Raw genomic sequence first — 14,908 nt, 5'->3', positions numbered from 1 at the left:
AAGGATAGATAGAAGATCTCATATACTGCTGGCTGCAATGCAAAATGGTACATCCACTTTAGAAAACAGGTAAGCAGTTTCTTAAAAAGTTAAATATACACTCAGCATATGATGTAGCAATCCTGCCATTAGGTATTTTACCACCTGCCCCCCTCCCCCAATGAAAACATATGCTCACACGAAGACCTGCATGTAAGTGTTTTAAGCAACTTTATTCATAAAGGCCAAAAAGCTAGAAACAACTCAAATGCCCATTAACTGATGAATGCATAAACAAACTGGTATATCCTCACAACTGCAATACGACTCGGCAATAAAAAGGAAATGAACTACTGACATGTGCAAAAACATGGATGAGTCTCTGGGGTGCCTGGGTGGCTCAGTCAGATAAGTGACCGACTTTGGCTCAGGCCATGATCTCATGTTCCGCAGGTTCATGCCCTGTATTGGGCTCTGTGCTGACAGAGCCTGGAGCCTGCTTCGGGTTCTGTGTCTCTCTCTCTCTCTCTCTGCCCCTCTCCTGCTTATGCTCTCTGTTTCTCAAAAATAAATAAACGTTAAAAAAGTTAAAAAAAAAACAAACATGGATGAATCTCAAAAGGATTATGCTGAAAGGAACCAATCACAGAAGACTGCATACTGTATGATTTCATTTATTTATTTTTTTTAATGTTCATTTATTTTTGAGAGAGAGAGAGAGAGATGGAGTGCAAATGGGGAAGGGGTAGAGAGACAGGGAGACACAGAATCCGAAGCAGGCTCCAGGCTCTGAGCTGTCAGGACAGAGTCCGATGCAGGGCTTGAACTCACAGACCGCGAGATCATGACCTGAGCTGAAGTCGGACGCTTAACTGCCTGAGCCACCCAGGTGCCCCTTGTATGATTTCATTTATAAGACACTGTAGAAAAGGCAAAACTATAGGGACAAAAATTAGGTTGGTGGTTGCCAGGGCTGGTGGTGAGAAAAGGGGATTGGCTGCAAAGGCACATAGGGGCCTTTTGGGGTGACAGAAACGTTCTACGTCTCAAATGTGGTGGTGGTTACATAACTACACGTTTGTCAAAACTCATCAAACTGTATGCTTAAAAAGAGTAAATTTTATACCTCAATAAATCTGACTTAAGAAAACAATAAAACAAATCTAAGTAAACAACTAAGTGAAAATACACATAAGAAAAATCAACTTACAGTGTTTCCAATTCAACGGTCATCATGAGGATGCTCTCAACTGTTGTAAGTGACACCTGTGTTGATCCCATGTCTCTGAAGGAGAAAGCCCAAACATGCGTGATTTGAACCCAAGGATAAAAATTCTGTACCTAAAAAGATACTTAGCAACATGTGATTACTTCAATTCTGGCTTCTTTGTCAAGTCAGCTCAAGAGTTTTCTTGCTATGGACAATAATTTCAGAAAGCTCCCAATGAAGACATTTTATGTGCATCATCAAATTAATCACCTTGGTGCTCAACAGTACAATCCTTTTTACTCTTATCCTCATTTTCATTCTCAATTGCATCCACCTCTCTTGATTAGTCTTTTTTTCTTTTAATATACACCTTACTCCACTTTCCACTTTGAGATAAATGGTATTTCTACCTACATCTACAAGTCCCATGTCTGTTATGTGTTCTTCAATACTACTCCTTCCTCTGCAGGCTATCTTGCCCACATACGTTTTTTCTTTGCTAATAATGCTTATTTCAATAACCCAGTTAAAATTTAAATTACGACTTTTTAACCGAAACGCAAAATACTTAATCTTTTGATGACAACAAAAAAGATCAGAAATCATCTCATGAGCCATGAGATTGTTGCAATACTTACAAATATTTTAATGCTGGCAACTTAAAAAGATAGGAATCTTCAACAGTTGACAGAGGGTTACGACTGATAATTCTGAAAAATGCAATGGAATTAAAATTATCTGCATTTCCAGTAATGACTACCATGAAAGTTTATGTTCATTTTGGGGGTATGGAACTGGAAGGTGAAAACTAATCATTTTCTGCCTTTGCCTATAAATCACCCTTAGATTCTGTAAAGCACTCTTCCTTTGGGAACTACCCAGCTCTCTGGACGATAAAGTGGAGAACAGAAAGAGGAAAAAAAAAATTTTTTTTTTTTTACGTGGACAGCAAAGCAAAGATATGCCAAAGAACTTTTTGGGCTGAAAATCCTAGAAGTGACTATGCTGGTAGGAAGCCCAGGCTCTGTAGGAAATACTGTTTCTAGTGTCCTCTGTAATTCTAGGTGCTTTTCCTTTATCTCTAGAAATGTAAAAAATTCCACAGTTTAAAACACCCGGTTAAAGACAAAAATAGGACCAATTCCTCAGTTTGGGGGCCAAAGACAAAGGGATTAATCTAAGAGGAAATGGTGAAAGCTATACCCCCACCATGTGTATTCTCCTATGACAGCCTTTGTTAGGTGGCATATGATCCCGTTTCCTTATCCATCTCCTGGACTGCCAGCTCCTTGAGGGCAGGGACCATACTCTATTGTCATTTTTGTCCCTGTGCCTGACAGAGTGCTTGTTATTTACTAGTTACTTAGTGAAGGCTTGTTGAATAAATAACTTTTTGTCACTGCTTGACACAAGTTTTTATTCCAAAATGCCGAGTAGATTTTCTTCTCAGTTCTTTACAGCAAAAATAAAGTGAAGGAAACAGGAAGAAAGAAAAGAAAATCTGCCTTTAGGTTGACTCTGCTCAAGAATCATCACTGTACTTTTGCAAAATTATAAGGATAATCATCACAACCAATACTATTGAGCCATAGGGCATCTGTGATCAGCATTTCACATTTAAACCTCACAATAACCTTATGTGATAGATACATCATTACCCCATTTTACAAGTGAGGAAACTGAAGTACAGAGAGGTTGTATAATTTGTCCCAGTTTGTCAAGCCAGTCAAGAAGCAGAGCTGGAATCTGAACTCAGTTCTGACTCCAAAGCCTGTATTTAACTTGTATGAAAAAAAAAGGGGGTTTAAAATAGCCGTTACCTTAAACTTAACTTTGAGAGCATTAAATATAGAAACACTTTGCTGAACTTCATCTCTCCATCTGGGAGAGCTTCTCTAAGAATTACATTTTCTATTTTTATTCCTTTCCTCTAATCATCTCCCATGATTAAGTATTTAATTAGCCTGTGATCATTGAGACTTTAGAGATTTCATTTTTTATTTTTGTATTCTATTTTTTGAGAGAGAGAGTACAAGAGTATGAGTGAAGGAGAGGCAGAGGAAGAGAGAGAGAGAGAATCCCAAGCAGGCTCCATGCCCAGTGCAGAGCCTGACATGGGGCTTGATCCCATGACCGCAAGATCATGACCTGAGCCGAAATCAAGAGTCAGGCAGTTAACTGAGCCACCCAGGTGCCCTGAGACTTTAGACATTTTAAAGCCCTGTTACAGGTGAATCAGTGAAAATGAGAAAGGAAGGACGTCTGAAAATTCATCCTTCCGTAAAAGCAACAACAACAACAAAAAACTAGCAAAAATGGTCAAAATCAACTTTCTCAGAACTTTGGAAATTTTAACCAATGGGCTTGCAGCAACCCGGAGAGCATTTATTAAAGAAAAAATTACTAATTTCTATGAGAACAGTGAGCTCTGTTGTTTTAACTTGTCCTCAACCTCTGCTCTCCATCGTGATGGTAGCCTTAAAAATTGCCCACATCCCAGGGGAACAGAATGGAGCTCAAGTTCCTTAAAGCCTCATTCCCAAGGAACAAACTGTCATTGTTTTACCTGTCTAGTGGGGTCCCTAAAAAACTTCACTTGAAAGCCTTGCCCTTGACCTCACTGAGAACTGCACAGTGCTAAAATAGCCTCTTCCCAAGGGGCATTTTTTGAAAACAATTATAGATAAATGTTTTAATCTGGCAGCTATGTGAGGCAATTGATAACAAGACAAAAAATAGCCTAAACAAAAAGCCTAAAAGGAAAAAGCTGAGAAATGAGATGTCCATAGGGACTTTGAAATGCTCCAACATCTTCCTGGGTAACTAGAAGACCACAAGACATATTCCTGGGAATGTAGAAAAAAAACCTTAGCACTAATAAATGAGTTCAGCAAGGTTACAGGACACAAGATCAATATGTAAAAATTAGCTTTATTTCTATACATCAGCAATGACTATTCCAAAAATAAAATTAGAAAAACAATTCCATGTATAACAGTACTCAAAAGAACAAAATACTTAGGAAAACATTTAACCAAAGAAGTGCAAGAATCACACTAAAAACCACAAAACGTTGTTGAAAGAAATTAAAGAAGATTGAAATAAGTGTAAAGATATGCCATGTTCACGGACCAGAAGAAAATATTGGTAAAATGGCACTATACCCCAAATTGAACTGTGGTTTCAGTATAATCCCTATCCAAACCCCAACTGACTTCTTTCCAAAAATTGGCAAGCTAATTCTAAAATCTGTATGTCAATTCAAGGGACCGAGAATAGCCAAAATGATCTTTTTAAAAAAAAAAAAAAAGTTTATCTATTCATTTTGAGAGACAGCGAGCATACACACCCGTGCAGAAGAGCAAACATGAGCGAGTGTGAGTGGGGAATTCCCAAGTGTGAGCAGGGGAGGGGCAGAGGGAGAAGGAGAGGGAGCATCCCAAGCAGGCTCCATGCTGTCAGTGCAGATTGCAACACGGGGTTCCATCTCACAAACCATGAGGTCATGACCTGAGCTGAAATCAAGAGCCGGCCACTTAACCAACTGAGCTACCCGGGTGCTCCAAAACGATTTTGACACAGAACAACACAATGGGAAGACTCACACGCCCTGGTTTCAAAACCTACTTCGAAACTACAGTAATCACGGTGTGGTACTGGCAAAAGAACAGACATGTAAGTTGATGGAACAGAACTGACAGTCCAGGAACAAATCCTCACATTTATGGCCCACTGATTTTCAACAAGGGTGCCAACACCATTCAACGTGGGAAGACTAGTCTTTTCAAATGATGCTGGGACAACCGTATATCCCCATACCAAATAATGTAGTTGGATTCCTACACTTCACACCATATATAAATTTTAACTCAAAATGAGTCAAAGACCTAGAAGGAAGAGCTCAAGCTATAAAACTCTCAGGAGAGAAATCTTTATGACCTTGGATTTAGGCGACGGTTTCTTAGACATGACACAAAAAGCACAACAAACCAAAGGAAAAATAGATAAACTGGACTTTATTTAAAAATAAAAAAACAACCCAAAACTATCATATGTCTGATACAAGTCTAGTATCCAGAACATCCAGAATATATAAAGAACTCTTAAAACTCAGTGAAAAGACAAATAATCAAATGTTTAAATGGGTAAAGGATTTGAAGAGACATTTCGCCAAAGAAAATACATGAATGGCCAATAAGCACATGAAAAGATGCTCAATGTCTTAGGTCATTAGGGAAATATAAATCAAAGCTACAATGAGATAGTACTCTACACTCACTAAGATGGCTATGATCGAACAGAGAGACAATGATAAGTGGTAGCAAGATTTGGGGAAACCAGAATCTTCATACATTGGTGGGAATGTAAAATGGTGTAGTCACTGTGGAAAACAGTTCGGCAGTTCCTCAAAAGGGTTAAATATAGAGTTACTACATGACCCAGCAATTCCACTCTTAGGTATGTACCCAAGAGAATTAAAAACATATGACCACACAAAAACTTGTACATGAATACTCATAGCAGCATTATTCACAATAGCCAAAAAGTCAAAATAATCCAAATGTCCAATAACTCACGAATGGATGAACAAAATGTGACTGGAGCACCTGGGTGGCTCAGTCGGTTAAGCATCTGACTTTGGCTCAGGTCGTCATCTCACAGTTCATGAGTTCGAGCTCTACATCAGGCTCTGTGGTTTTGGATCCTCTGTCCCCCTCTCTCTCTGCCCCTTCCCCGCTTGTGTGTGCGCTCTCTTTCAAAAATAAATAAACATTAAAAAAAGGAATGAAGTACTGAAACATGCTACAACCGGATAAATCTTGAAGCCAACAAGCCATGTGAAAGAAACTAGACACACATTTCTATGAAATGTCCAGAATAGGCAAATCCATAGGGGCAGAAGGTAAATTAGTTGTTGCCAGGGGCCTGGGAGGAGGGGGGAATGGGGAGTAAAGGCTGATGGGTATGGTATTTCTTTCGAGGGGGGCAATGACAATGTTCTGGAATTAGCAGTGATTATTGTCTATCAAAGTATACCATTGGACTATATACTTTATAATGTTGCATATTCTATTATGCGGACTATATCTCAATTTGAAGAAAAAAAAAAAAGAACCATGTTGTGATAAATAGAGAACCAGTTGCCAGAAGATCAAACATGTTAGTAGGTGGAGAAAAGGGGAGCGAAGATTCAAACTCTTCCACAACGGAGGTCAGAGGGAGTTAGCGGTGCGGCTGGGAGCCATGCATTTTTGTTCTTGCCTTGGAAACTCCCCTATTCTTCCTATTCCAGCCCCTTCTTCTACGTTTTTTCAGGCCCATTAACATGTCGGGTTTGTGTAACACTAGTTAATATCCAGTCAGACGATGTTATGAAGAGAAAGAACGTGAGTGTCACATGTCTGGTTAAACACAGTTCCTCAACCTTGAGGCTCCGAATGTCCTTTGGCTTTGAAAAAATAAAAATGGCATTAATACCTACAAGCTTACTGGCGGGCTCTGTGCAAGTAACCTCTTCCACGTGTGTGTCTTCCCCTGCCCACTTCTCCCCCCCCCCCCGCCCCGCCCCCCTGGCTCCCTATTAAGAAAGACTATGAAGAATTATGCAGCCAAAACAATTTAGTAGTTTGTTATCCTTCCCCCAACTATCTCAGTGCTCTACCCCCACTGTCCCCCCCTCTTTCCTGGTAGCTCACCCATGGCCTTATACCCATCGGCTCGGTGCTTCCTCTTACCCAGGCAGCCCTCCTGCTGAGATGAATGCCCTGTGTTTATCTGTAGTGAAAACAAAATACAGGCCACTCCAAGTTATCCTATCTCCTCCTGTCTTTAGTGCCGCCTTCTCTTCATGGAGCTATTGTGCCTGAGCCAAGGGGAGAATGAGAACTGACCCGACAGGTTACATCTGCTGGACCGACAGCAATTGTCTTTCCACAGACTGCGATACGAACGAACGGTGGACGCTGCACTAGACATCATCTCCATTTCCGTTCAATTCCCTCATTTTACAGATAAAACGTGTGCTGACTCAGTCTATTGGCTTTTGGATATTCGTGGGCTTATCTTTATGGGAGTAAAACATAACAACAGTTATCCTCAAAGACTGTCTCATAATCAAAGTTGAAGAAATACTGTTCTAGATATTTTTTTGTTTTTTAAAAAACTCTATCTTATTTGAAGAGGAAAACTCAAGTATTTTTGCAAAAGCTTTCCGTTGCAGAGCAACGGGACAGACTAAAGGTAGCTCACAAAATAAGGGAACATTTCTTACGTGTTATTTTTTTTTTCTCCAAATTCTTCTACAGAGGTCCAGACAGATGGGCTACGTTTCCTTTCTATTAACTGAGGAGACAGAGAAGACTTGAGGACTGAAGCTTGTCACCACTGTCCTGAATGTACTGAAATCCTAACAGCTTTAGCTGAAAAAATGTCCAAAGCAGGCAGTGAAAATACATTTCAAATAGGACAGACTCCAAACTCTCTATGCTGGAATCCCAAGGCATGGAGGGAAAACTGGCTCCTTGGAGGAAAGCAGTTGAAGAAATAAGTAGAGTGATCTAGACCCTATTCCAGTATGTTTGAAGTACTTGGGGATAGAATAACCCCTTTCCTTTATTCATCTACATAGGTTCATGAGCCATGAGAACATGACTCCCCATGCGAAGCTCCTCAATACAAGACATCTAACGGCATCACGTAGATCCTCTCTCAGGGGTTGGGCGGGGGGAGGGGCGAAGCCTAAAGAATCTGAAATGGTGAGCCCATGTTTTAATTCAAGTTCTGAGAACAGCCTTGAAGAGGAGTTTCTGGCAGTGAGGAACAGCCCAAGAAGCAAGGGCCCCGGAATCAGGCAGACCTAGGTCTGAATTCTGGCTGTCACTTCCTGGTGAAGGGACTTAAGTAACGAACGTCTCCGAGTCTTTTTAGCAGCATTTACCTCATAAGGCAATTTGAGGATTAAAGGAAAGAGCATGTGCAAAGCACCTAGCATAAGGCTGGGCACAGAGTGGGTGCCTAGCAGTGACGATGTGATATTTGCACCAGGCGGTGAGCAGGAAGCCTGGGGATGCCCATAGGTGGCATGGCCAGGAGCTCCCGAAGCATAGGGAAAAGGAGCTCCCTGCTCGAAAGGTCCTATTCCAGTGAGAAGCTGACTCCAAGGGACGACGCCCAAAAGGCCGGTTGTCATTCAGGTCCTACCTAGTGCCAGGGAATGCGGAATTGTATTACTCGCGAAGCTTCTTAAGTGGTTCTGTCACTTATTGACAGTGTGAACCTAGGCAAGTCTCCCGATGTCTCTGAGTTTCAACTTCCTCATCCCCGAAATGAGGATGATACTACCTGTATCACAAGAGTTGCTGGAAAAACGAAAATGAAGTGCCGTGTGAGGGGCCACATCCGGAGCATTTCCCACGTGCCAAGCTCTATTCTAAGAGTTTAAGACACACTGTCTTACTTGCAGCACAAGCGAAAGGTCTCAGCGTAGTGCCGGAGCGCAGTAAATACCTAACAGAGGTAGGTATTAAAGAAATGATATGGGGCAGAGGAGCAACTACCATGCTTCCCAGAGAAAGAAGATGCCTTGGCATATACGTGGGAAGAATCAGATGCAGCTGGGAGAAGAAAAGTAACAGTTGGGTATGACTATCGCAAAGCTTCTGAACTACCACACACGGAAAATAATAAAAGTTACCCTAAATCACCCCAAAAGGACAGCCCTGAGTTGTCATCTTCATCCTTAACGTTGATGCCTTTCTGAATCTGAGAAGAAGCTGTCAGGATTTCCAGTACATACCAAAAAGCGATGACAATATCCTGAAGTGTGTCAACTTGTGTGGGCACGCAGCCGTCTAAAAGGAAGCAGATGGCGGTTGACTGGGGGAGCGTTAGGGCGTCTCTGTGACTGCGGCTCGACTTTGCCTTCAGAGGGTGGCCACACCTACCTCAACGATATTCTCAACAATAATTCAAAAGGGGTAAGGCTTAGATTTTCCTTATTCTCCCTTAGAGCTTATGTTCTTGGCACAATACTGATGCGCCACAGACGAGCCAGCATGTGAATGTGCTCTATCCCGATAAGGTACAGCCTTTCTACATCGTAGAGTCCTTCGGCTTCTAAACTCATGGAGCTCGTACTGTTAGAAGCAATGAAGTGAATTTTTTAAAATAAGCCATCGGTCTGCACCTGTGTAGGTGAATGAAGGAGAAGCACTTTAAAGTCAGGAAAAAAAAAGTATACTTAACATTTAGGATTATCAACCACTGTTGGTTTTCCATAATATATTTCATTCCTGATTTCATCTGAAAGAAATAGGATTATTACTACCATTCAAAAAGTGGTACCTTATTAATAAACTCTTGGCATGGCTTTGAGGTGGATTTCAGATTCAAAATAGACTTTACCACACCGCTAACGTGTTCACTCAGTGTTTATCAATAACTTAAGAGGCTTCATTCAAAAAACTTACTGAGATAGAATTACCTGAAACCCAGGGGTGAATCGAGGCCTTGTAGGGTCTGGACCTCATCTACTTTGGGAAATCCTGCCTCATCAAAACATGCAAAATTATGCGTACAGGAACTGCGAGGGTCCCTCCCAAGACTTCGGAAGGGGCCTATGTAAGTGAGAAGACCTGAAGTTTAAGCTTCAGTCAGTTCAAGATAAATCCACCTCAGCTGGGGCCCAAAAGGTTTACAAACTTATTTAATGCTGGAGAAAATATTGTTTCAACTTATAAACACCCCAGTAATTAAGTCACATAGGTAATAACGTGACTGAATTCACGGGATGGCATCTCCCTTGCGCATGCTCTCTTTCTCTCAGAATAAATAAACGTTAAAAAGAAAAAAGAAAAGAAAAGTTTGGCCCCAAACAAGGAGCCCAACCTCCAATACACACTTACTGTACTGTGATAATTTTTTGGAAGTTAACTGTGAATTCGTTTTAGTAGTACAGCTCTATTCAAACCACATTGAAAGGGCGGGCCTACGCCGGCTGACTCCATCTTGTTCTGTGTCCTTCACCTTGACCACACCTCCTCCCCTTGAGTAACCCCCCCCCCCCACCTGCCTAACAGCACTCTTCCCCAGGACCCTTCCCCAGCCAATCAGCTGAGGCCACAGCCATTACCTCACCAACTGCCCCTAGGCCCCCATAAAACCTTTGTCCTTTTGAAACTGGCTCTCTCTCCCCGGTATCTCACCTCTGCATCAGTGCAGGTAGGGGATTGAGCTCGAGCTAGCTCGAATAAAGGCTCTTTTGCTTTTACATCGGACTCGGCTCCCTGGCGGTATTTGGGGATCACGAATTCTGGGCATAACACACATGACATGAGTATTAATTTATTCTCAATACCAGCTAGCTCTGGTTCTTTAATTACCTTTTTCTGTCATGTAAGATCGATGAGGGAGCATGAGGCAAGTTGAGGGCAAAATACAAGTTAGCACATGCCCCCGCCCCAGGTGGGATATGTGTGATTCTGGCTGCTCGAGGACAAAGGAAAGGAAAGAAAACAAATGGTTAACTGATAAGAGATCTCAGTCGGGCAAGATAGGAGTTTCCATCAGTTTACAAATATCTTAGTAAATTACAAGAAAAAGGCAATCTTATCAATAGCCTAATCGCCAGAAACCTACAGAATCAGCTTCCTGGAGCCCCAACATCACCCCTCCATAGTGATATGGGGAACAAAGGCAAGAAGGAAATCTCAGGTAAAATTAAATTTCCTTATAACCTGCAGCCTATTGACAGATACTTGAGGCAGGCAAATAAAATATTTCTCCAGGAACTCCCTACTGTCTTAATGCTTTGCTAGACGGAAAAACAACCTTAGCTTGACAATAGCAAGGCCTCTGGTATCTTAGGAGTCCTCTTTCACATATCACAGTCCCTCTGGAGACTTCCCTTTTGACTTGACCTCCCAATTCCATAGCATATAACCTGTCACTCTTCACAACCCCAGTGCAGTTCTTTCTGCCCACGGTCCTGTCCCTGTGCTTTCATAAAATCGCCTTTTTGCACCAAAGACATGTTCAAGAATTCTTTCTTGGCCGTCGGCTCCCGACTCCCCACCATCTCCCCAAAACTTCATCAAGATGAACGTGAAAACTCAACACAAGCAAGTTGTTGCCTTGTCCACGACAAATCTTTTCTATTCCACAACCATCCCCTACTTTGTCACCCCCTAGCTCGTTACCCTGCTGCACTGATGCCAGCATGGCTCACATACGTTTTCCCATCAACGGCCATCTTTTTCTCCTTCCAGTATGAAAGATTCTTGGGGACAGTCCCTGTGTATTCTTTGCACCCCCAGTACTTAGTACACTGTCGACACAGAGTGCGCGTGGCACTGAGTGTTTTTCAATGAATTCATTCATTGTTATCAACGGATTCCACGCTATTTTGTCCTGTATTGCCTACATAACTATGAAATTCAGATTCTTAGAAGAGACTCTCGGTGTTATAAGATGCTTAGTAGAGGTGGTGAGTTTTAAGACATTATATTGACACCACTAAAACCTCTTGGTGGAGAAACTCAATGAGCCCGTTCTCTGGCATGCCGGCAAAACAAAAAACTGACCCTCAGTATTCTTTCCCCAAGTTAGGCATCAGCAAATTAATGAGAGGAGAGAGGAGGCCCCTGCTCTTGGGCACCCGCAGGAACTTACTCCAGCTCCGGACACACCGTAAACACTTTCATCTAATGGAAGATAAGTTGTGAAATCGGATTTCTGAACCACAAGACAGTAAGACAGTCTTTTCCAGCGTCTGCTTTAGAGGAGGGTCTTCAACCTTGAGTCTAAAAATCCCCCTCAGGCCACTGAACATGTCCAGTATGATTTGCTTTTTTACAGAGAAATCACAGAATTTTCCGGCTGAAAGGGAATAACACACTTCTTAATTGAAGAGTGGTCAGGAAAGAAAACACATGGAGAGCAGTGCCCTGTGGCAGGCATTCAGGAGTTCTTTCTGCTTTCCTGATGGCTCAAGAAGCACCCACACCTTTTGCTGCCTGGAGAACTCTGTGCTAAACTTCGTTCTTTGAAGTTCTCTTTTGCATAGGAAACTTGCACATGAGCAGGAATCAAAGTTAAATTCAAAAGTGGATTTCAAGGACCATGCACACCTTGGGGAAGCATCACTGTCACGAATTCCCATGATAATACTGACTTGGGTGTTACTTGCTTGGGGCTTTCATTGCCCACACAAAGCTGGGTACGAGGGAGGGCAGAGAGTGCCATTTAGGAGTTAAGACAAGTCCCTTGGCCTCTTTGTACCTTAGTTTCCTCATTTGAAAAAAAAAATGGATTTTAAGACCTACTTTCCAGAATTCATACTGGGTTTATTAACACACACCTAACCAATCACTGTATGATATTTTTACATGTAGTTTTTTTTTGTTTTTTTTTTTACATGTATTCATTTTCTATTTCACTTACAGCTTGTGTAAAAACGGCATTCCATGCCAGGCCTGAAATGTTCCAAAGCTCAGTTCGGTGAGTAAATTGCAACGAAGATTTCTACACACACACACACACACACACACACACACACAAACAAAACAAGACACAAACAAAGAGAAAAAAAAGATATTCTTTCAGAATATTTATCCTTTGGCAGTGATTCTAATTTATAGATAATGAAACATAACCACAATACTCTCTCCATACACTAAAGAAATCTCACTATGAAAGATACTTGCCTTTTTAAAAAAATATTTGCATGAAAGATTTATACTTTCATGTTTATACATGTGGTGCATTAGATACAAATCAGTAAATGCTCAATAAATACTTGTGTTAAGTAAGTATTTTTTTCTAGAGAAGTAAGTTTATTTCTCTAGAAAAACGTTTCACAACTTTAGCACTGTTGAGATTTATGGTTGGATAATCTTTGTTATGGGGGGGGGGGGTGCTGCCCTGTGAACTGTAGGGTGTGACAGCAGCCCTGGCCTCCACCCACTAGATGCCAGGAGCACATCTACAGTCTGACAATCAAAAATGTCTCCAGACACTACCAAGTGTCACCTGGATGCAAAATCACCCTGGCAGAGAACTGCTGCTCTAGAACGATTCACTCTGATCTCTATAATAACTCTCACACCAAACTTTGCCACAGACAAAAAAGATTTGCTACATAATTTTAGTAGCTTTCGACTAATAAAGTTTCATTCATTCCAAATGAATAACAAAGAGGTTTACAATTAAGTTTAATACAAATTCCAAATATAATGAAATTATATTTGTAACTTACATAAACTTCAAAAAAGGTAGTGATTCAAATGTACGTCTTTCAATAGATTGTATTTTATTGCAGGATAAATCTCTAGGAAAAGGAAAAGGAAAATATTGCCTCAATTAGCTATAAGATATCTAATTAGTAGGATGGTAGTATTGAATAAGTAGCTTTTGGCTAAACTCTGAGTATTAGGAATTGTTATTTGAACCTTCCAGAGCCCCTAACCCTGTCCTCACCTTTCTTAAGAGTCTCACCTTTGTGATCTTCATACATAAAATATACAACTATAGATCTTGATAGATCTTGGAAGTAATCTTTCCTGAGAGCAGAAGAATTGATTAAATGACTGTTTGTGGCCTCATCAATTTCTAAATTATGAGCTCAAAGTTGTGATCGCCACATATAATTTCTAATATTAAAAGGGATATTCTCACATTAGCACACCTTCCTGGTTTAGTTCTATTTCTTGACACCAAGTCAATACCAGAAGAGGTAAAAGATACCTTTTCATTTAACTTGAAAAGAAGTTACTCCTCTAATCAATACCTAACTTTGAACGAACTCAGAATTATATTATCATATTAATAGAAATTTATTTTTGGTTGTACGTTGCCTAAACGGTCTATGAATTTATCAATTGCTTCAGCTGCAAGTGGGGCCAACAAAAAAACAACATGGTCCTGGATTTTTATTTGGAAACACCCATTCTTGATTATGGTTGACCCTCTTATTTCCATGGATTTCAGCCGAGTCCCTCACTTTCCACCTACATGGGTACCACCATCTTCTGACTGGCATTTTCATCTCTGGTCTCTCCCATTCTAATCTATACTGCACACAGTCACCAGATTAATTCTCCAGGAGTGGTTCTCAAATATCAGAGTCACTTGGGAACTTACTCAAGATGCAAATTCTCAGCTCTACTCTGGACTGAGTGAATCAGGAACTGTGGAGGTGGAACCTGTGTTCTGACAAGGCCTCCCGGTGACCCTGGTGCAGTCTAAAGTTTGTCCTAGAGCACTGCTGTGATAACACGGTAGCCTGGCATATTATCCAAGGCCTTCAAAATCCTAAATCCGGCTCTAGTTTCCTACTCTACAGATACCAAAGAAATTTCTCCTGCATTTTGCCTTTCACTCACTCTATCTTGCAAGCATATTCTTCCCAAGATGTCTATCTGATGATACGTCATAGCCATTCAAGGTTCTGTTCAAACAGCATTTCTCTAGTAACTTCCCTGATCCAACTTGAAGTCTTCCCCCCTCTTCTGTGTTCCAAAAACAACTTATACTTCTCATTGCCCAAATCCATTTCTTCCCCTCCCCCTCTCCTCCTCCTCCTTCTTCTCCTTCTTTTAATTTTTTAAAGTAGACTCCACGCCCAACCTGGGGCTTGAACTCACGACCCTGAGATCAAGAGTCGCATGCTCTACTGACTCAGCCGGTCAGGTGCCCCAATTTCTTCTTAATATAGTTATTCTG

General features: G+C 41.2%; 1 protein-coding gene and 2 long non-coding RNA genes across 14 annotated transcripts in view; 2 read left to right on the top strand and 1 right to left on the bottom strand.

Annotated features, from left to right (window-relative positions):
• LOC122212748 (integrin beta-3-like) overlaps positions 1–14,908 on the bottom strand; it is a 57,967-nt gene that overhangs the window by 4,122 nt on the left and 38,937 nt on the right. Inside the window, exons 11-14 of one of the 11 annotated variants that reach the window (XR_006199269.1) lie at positions 13,443–13,514; positions 12,629–12,709; positions 8,985–9,374; positions 7,478–7,608 (exon numbers count right to left, since the gene is read on the bottom strand). The exons of 1 other annotated variant lie outside the window; for it this stretch is intronic. Coding sequence is in view for 9 of the 10 variants with exons in the window: in XM_042926692.1 (XP_042782626.1) it covers positions 1,190–1,264; positions 1,828–1,899; positions 6,925–6,964 (187 nt within the window). In the remaining variant the exon portion in view is untranslated. Of the gene's footprint in view, positions 1–1,184; positions 1,265–1,827; positions 1,900–6,488; positions 6,639–6,924; positions 6,965–7,477; positions 7,609–8,984; positions 9,375–12,628; positions 12,710–13,442; positions 13,515–14,908 lie in introns of those variants that run through there. 9 more of the 11 variants (XM_042926692.1, XM_042926697.1, XM_042926700.1 and 6 more) reach the window with 9 other exon arrangements.
• LOC122212765 lies at positions 6,495–7,223 on the top strand. 2 transcript variants are annotated; one of them, XR_006199288.1, is made up of 2 exons: positions 6,495–6,576; positions 7,023–7,223. It is a non-coding gene; the product is annotated as an uncharacterized LOC122212765 (long non-coding RNA). The 2 variants fall into 2 exon arrangements; XR_006199289.1 differs by lacking the exon at positions 6,495–6,576 and adding an exon at positions 6,608–6,696.
• On the top strand, positions 10,367–12,736 carry LOC122212755. The gene is made up of 3 exons (XR_006199275.1): positions 10,367–10,408; positions 11,791–11,935; positions 12,631–12,736. It is a non-coding gene; the product is annotated as an uncharacterized LOC122212755 (long non-coding RNA).

The sequence above is a fragment of the Panthera leo genome (genome assembly GCF_018350215.1).
Source record: "Panthera leo isolate Ple1 chromosome E1 unlocalized genomic scaffold, P.leo_Ple1_pat1.1 chrE1_random_Un_scaffold_49, whole genome shotgun sequence".
Classification (NCBI taxonomy): domain Eukaryota; kingdom Metazoa; phylum Chordata; class Mammalia; order Carnivora; family Felidae; genus Panthera; species Panthera leo.
The sequence above is the reverse complement of the archived record's forward strand: the minus strand, read 5'-3'. Positions and strand labels throughout refer to the sequence as shown.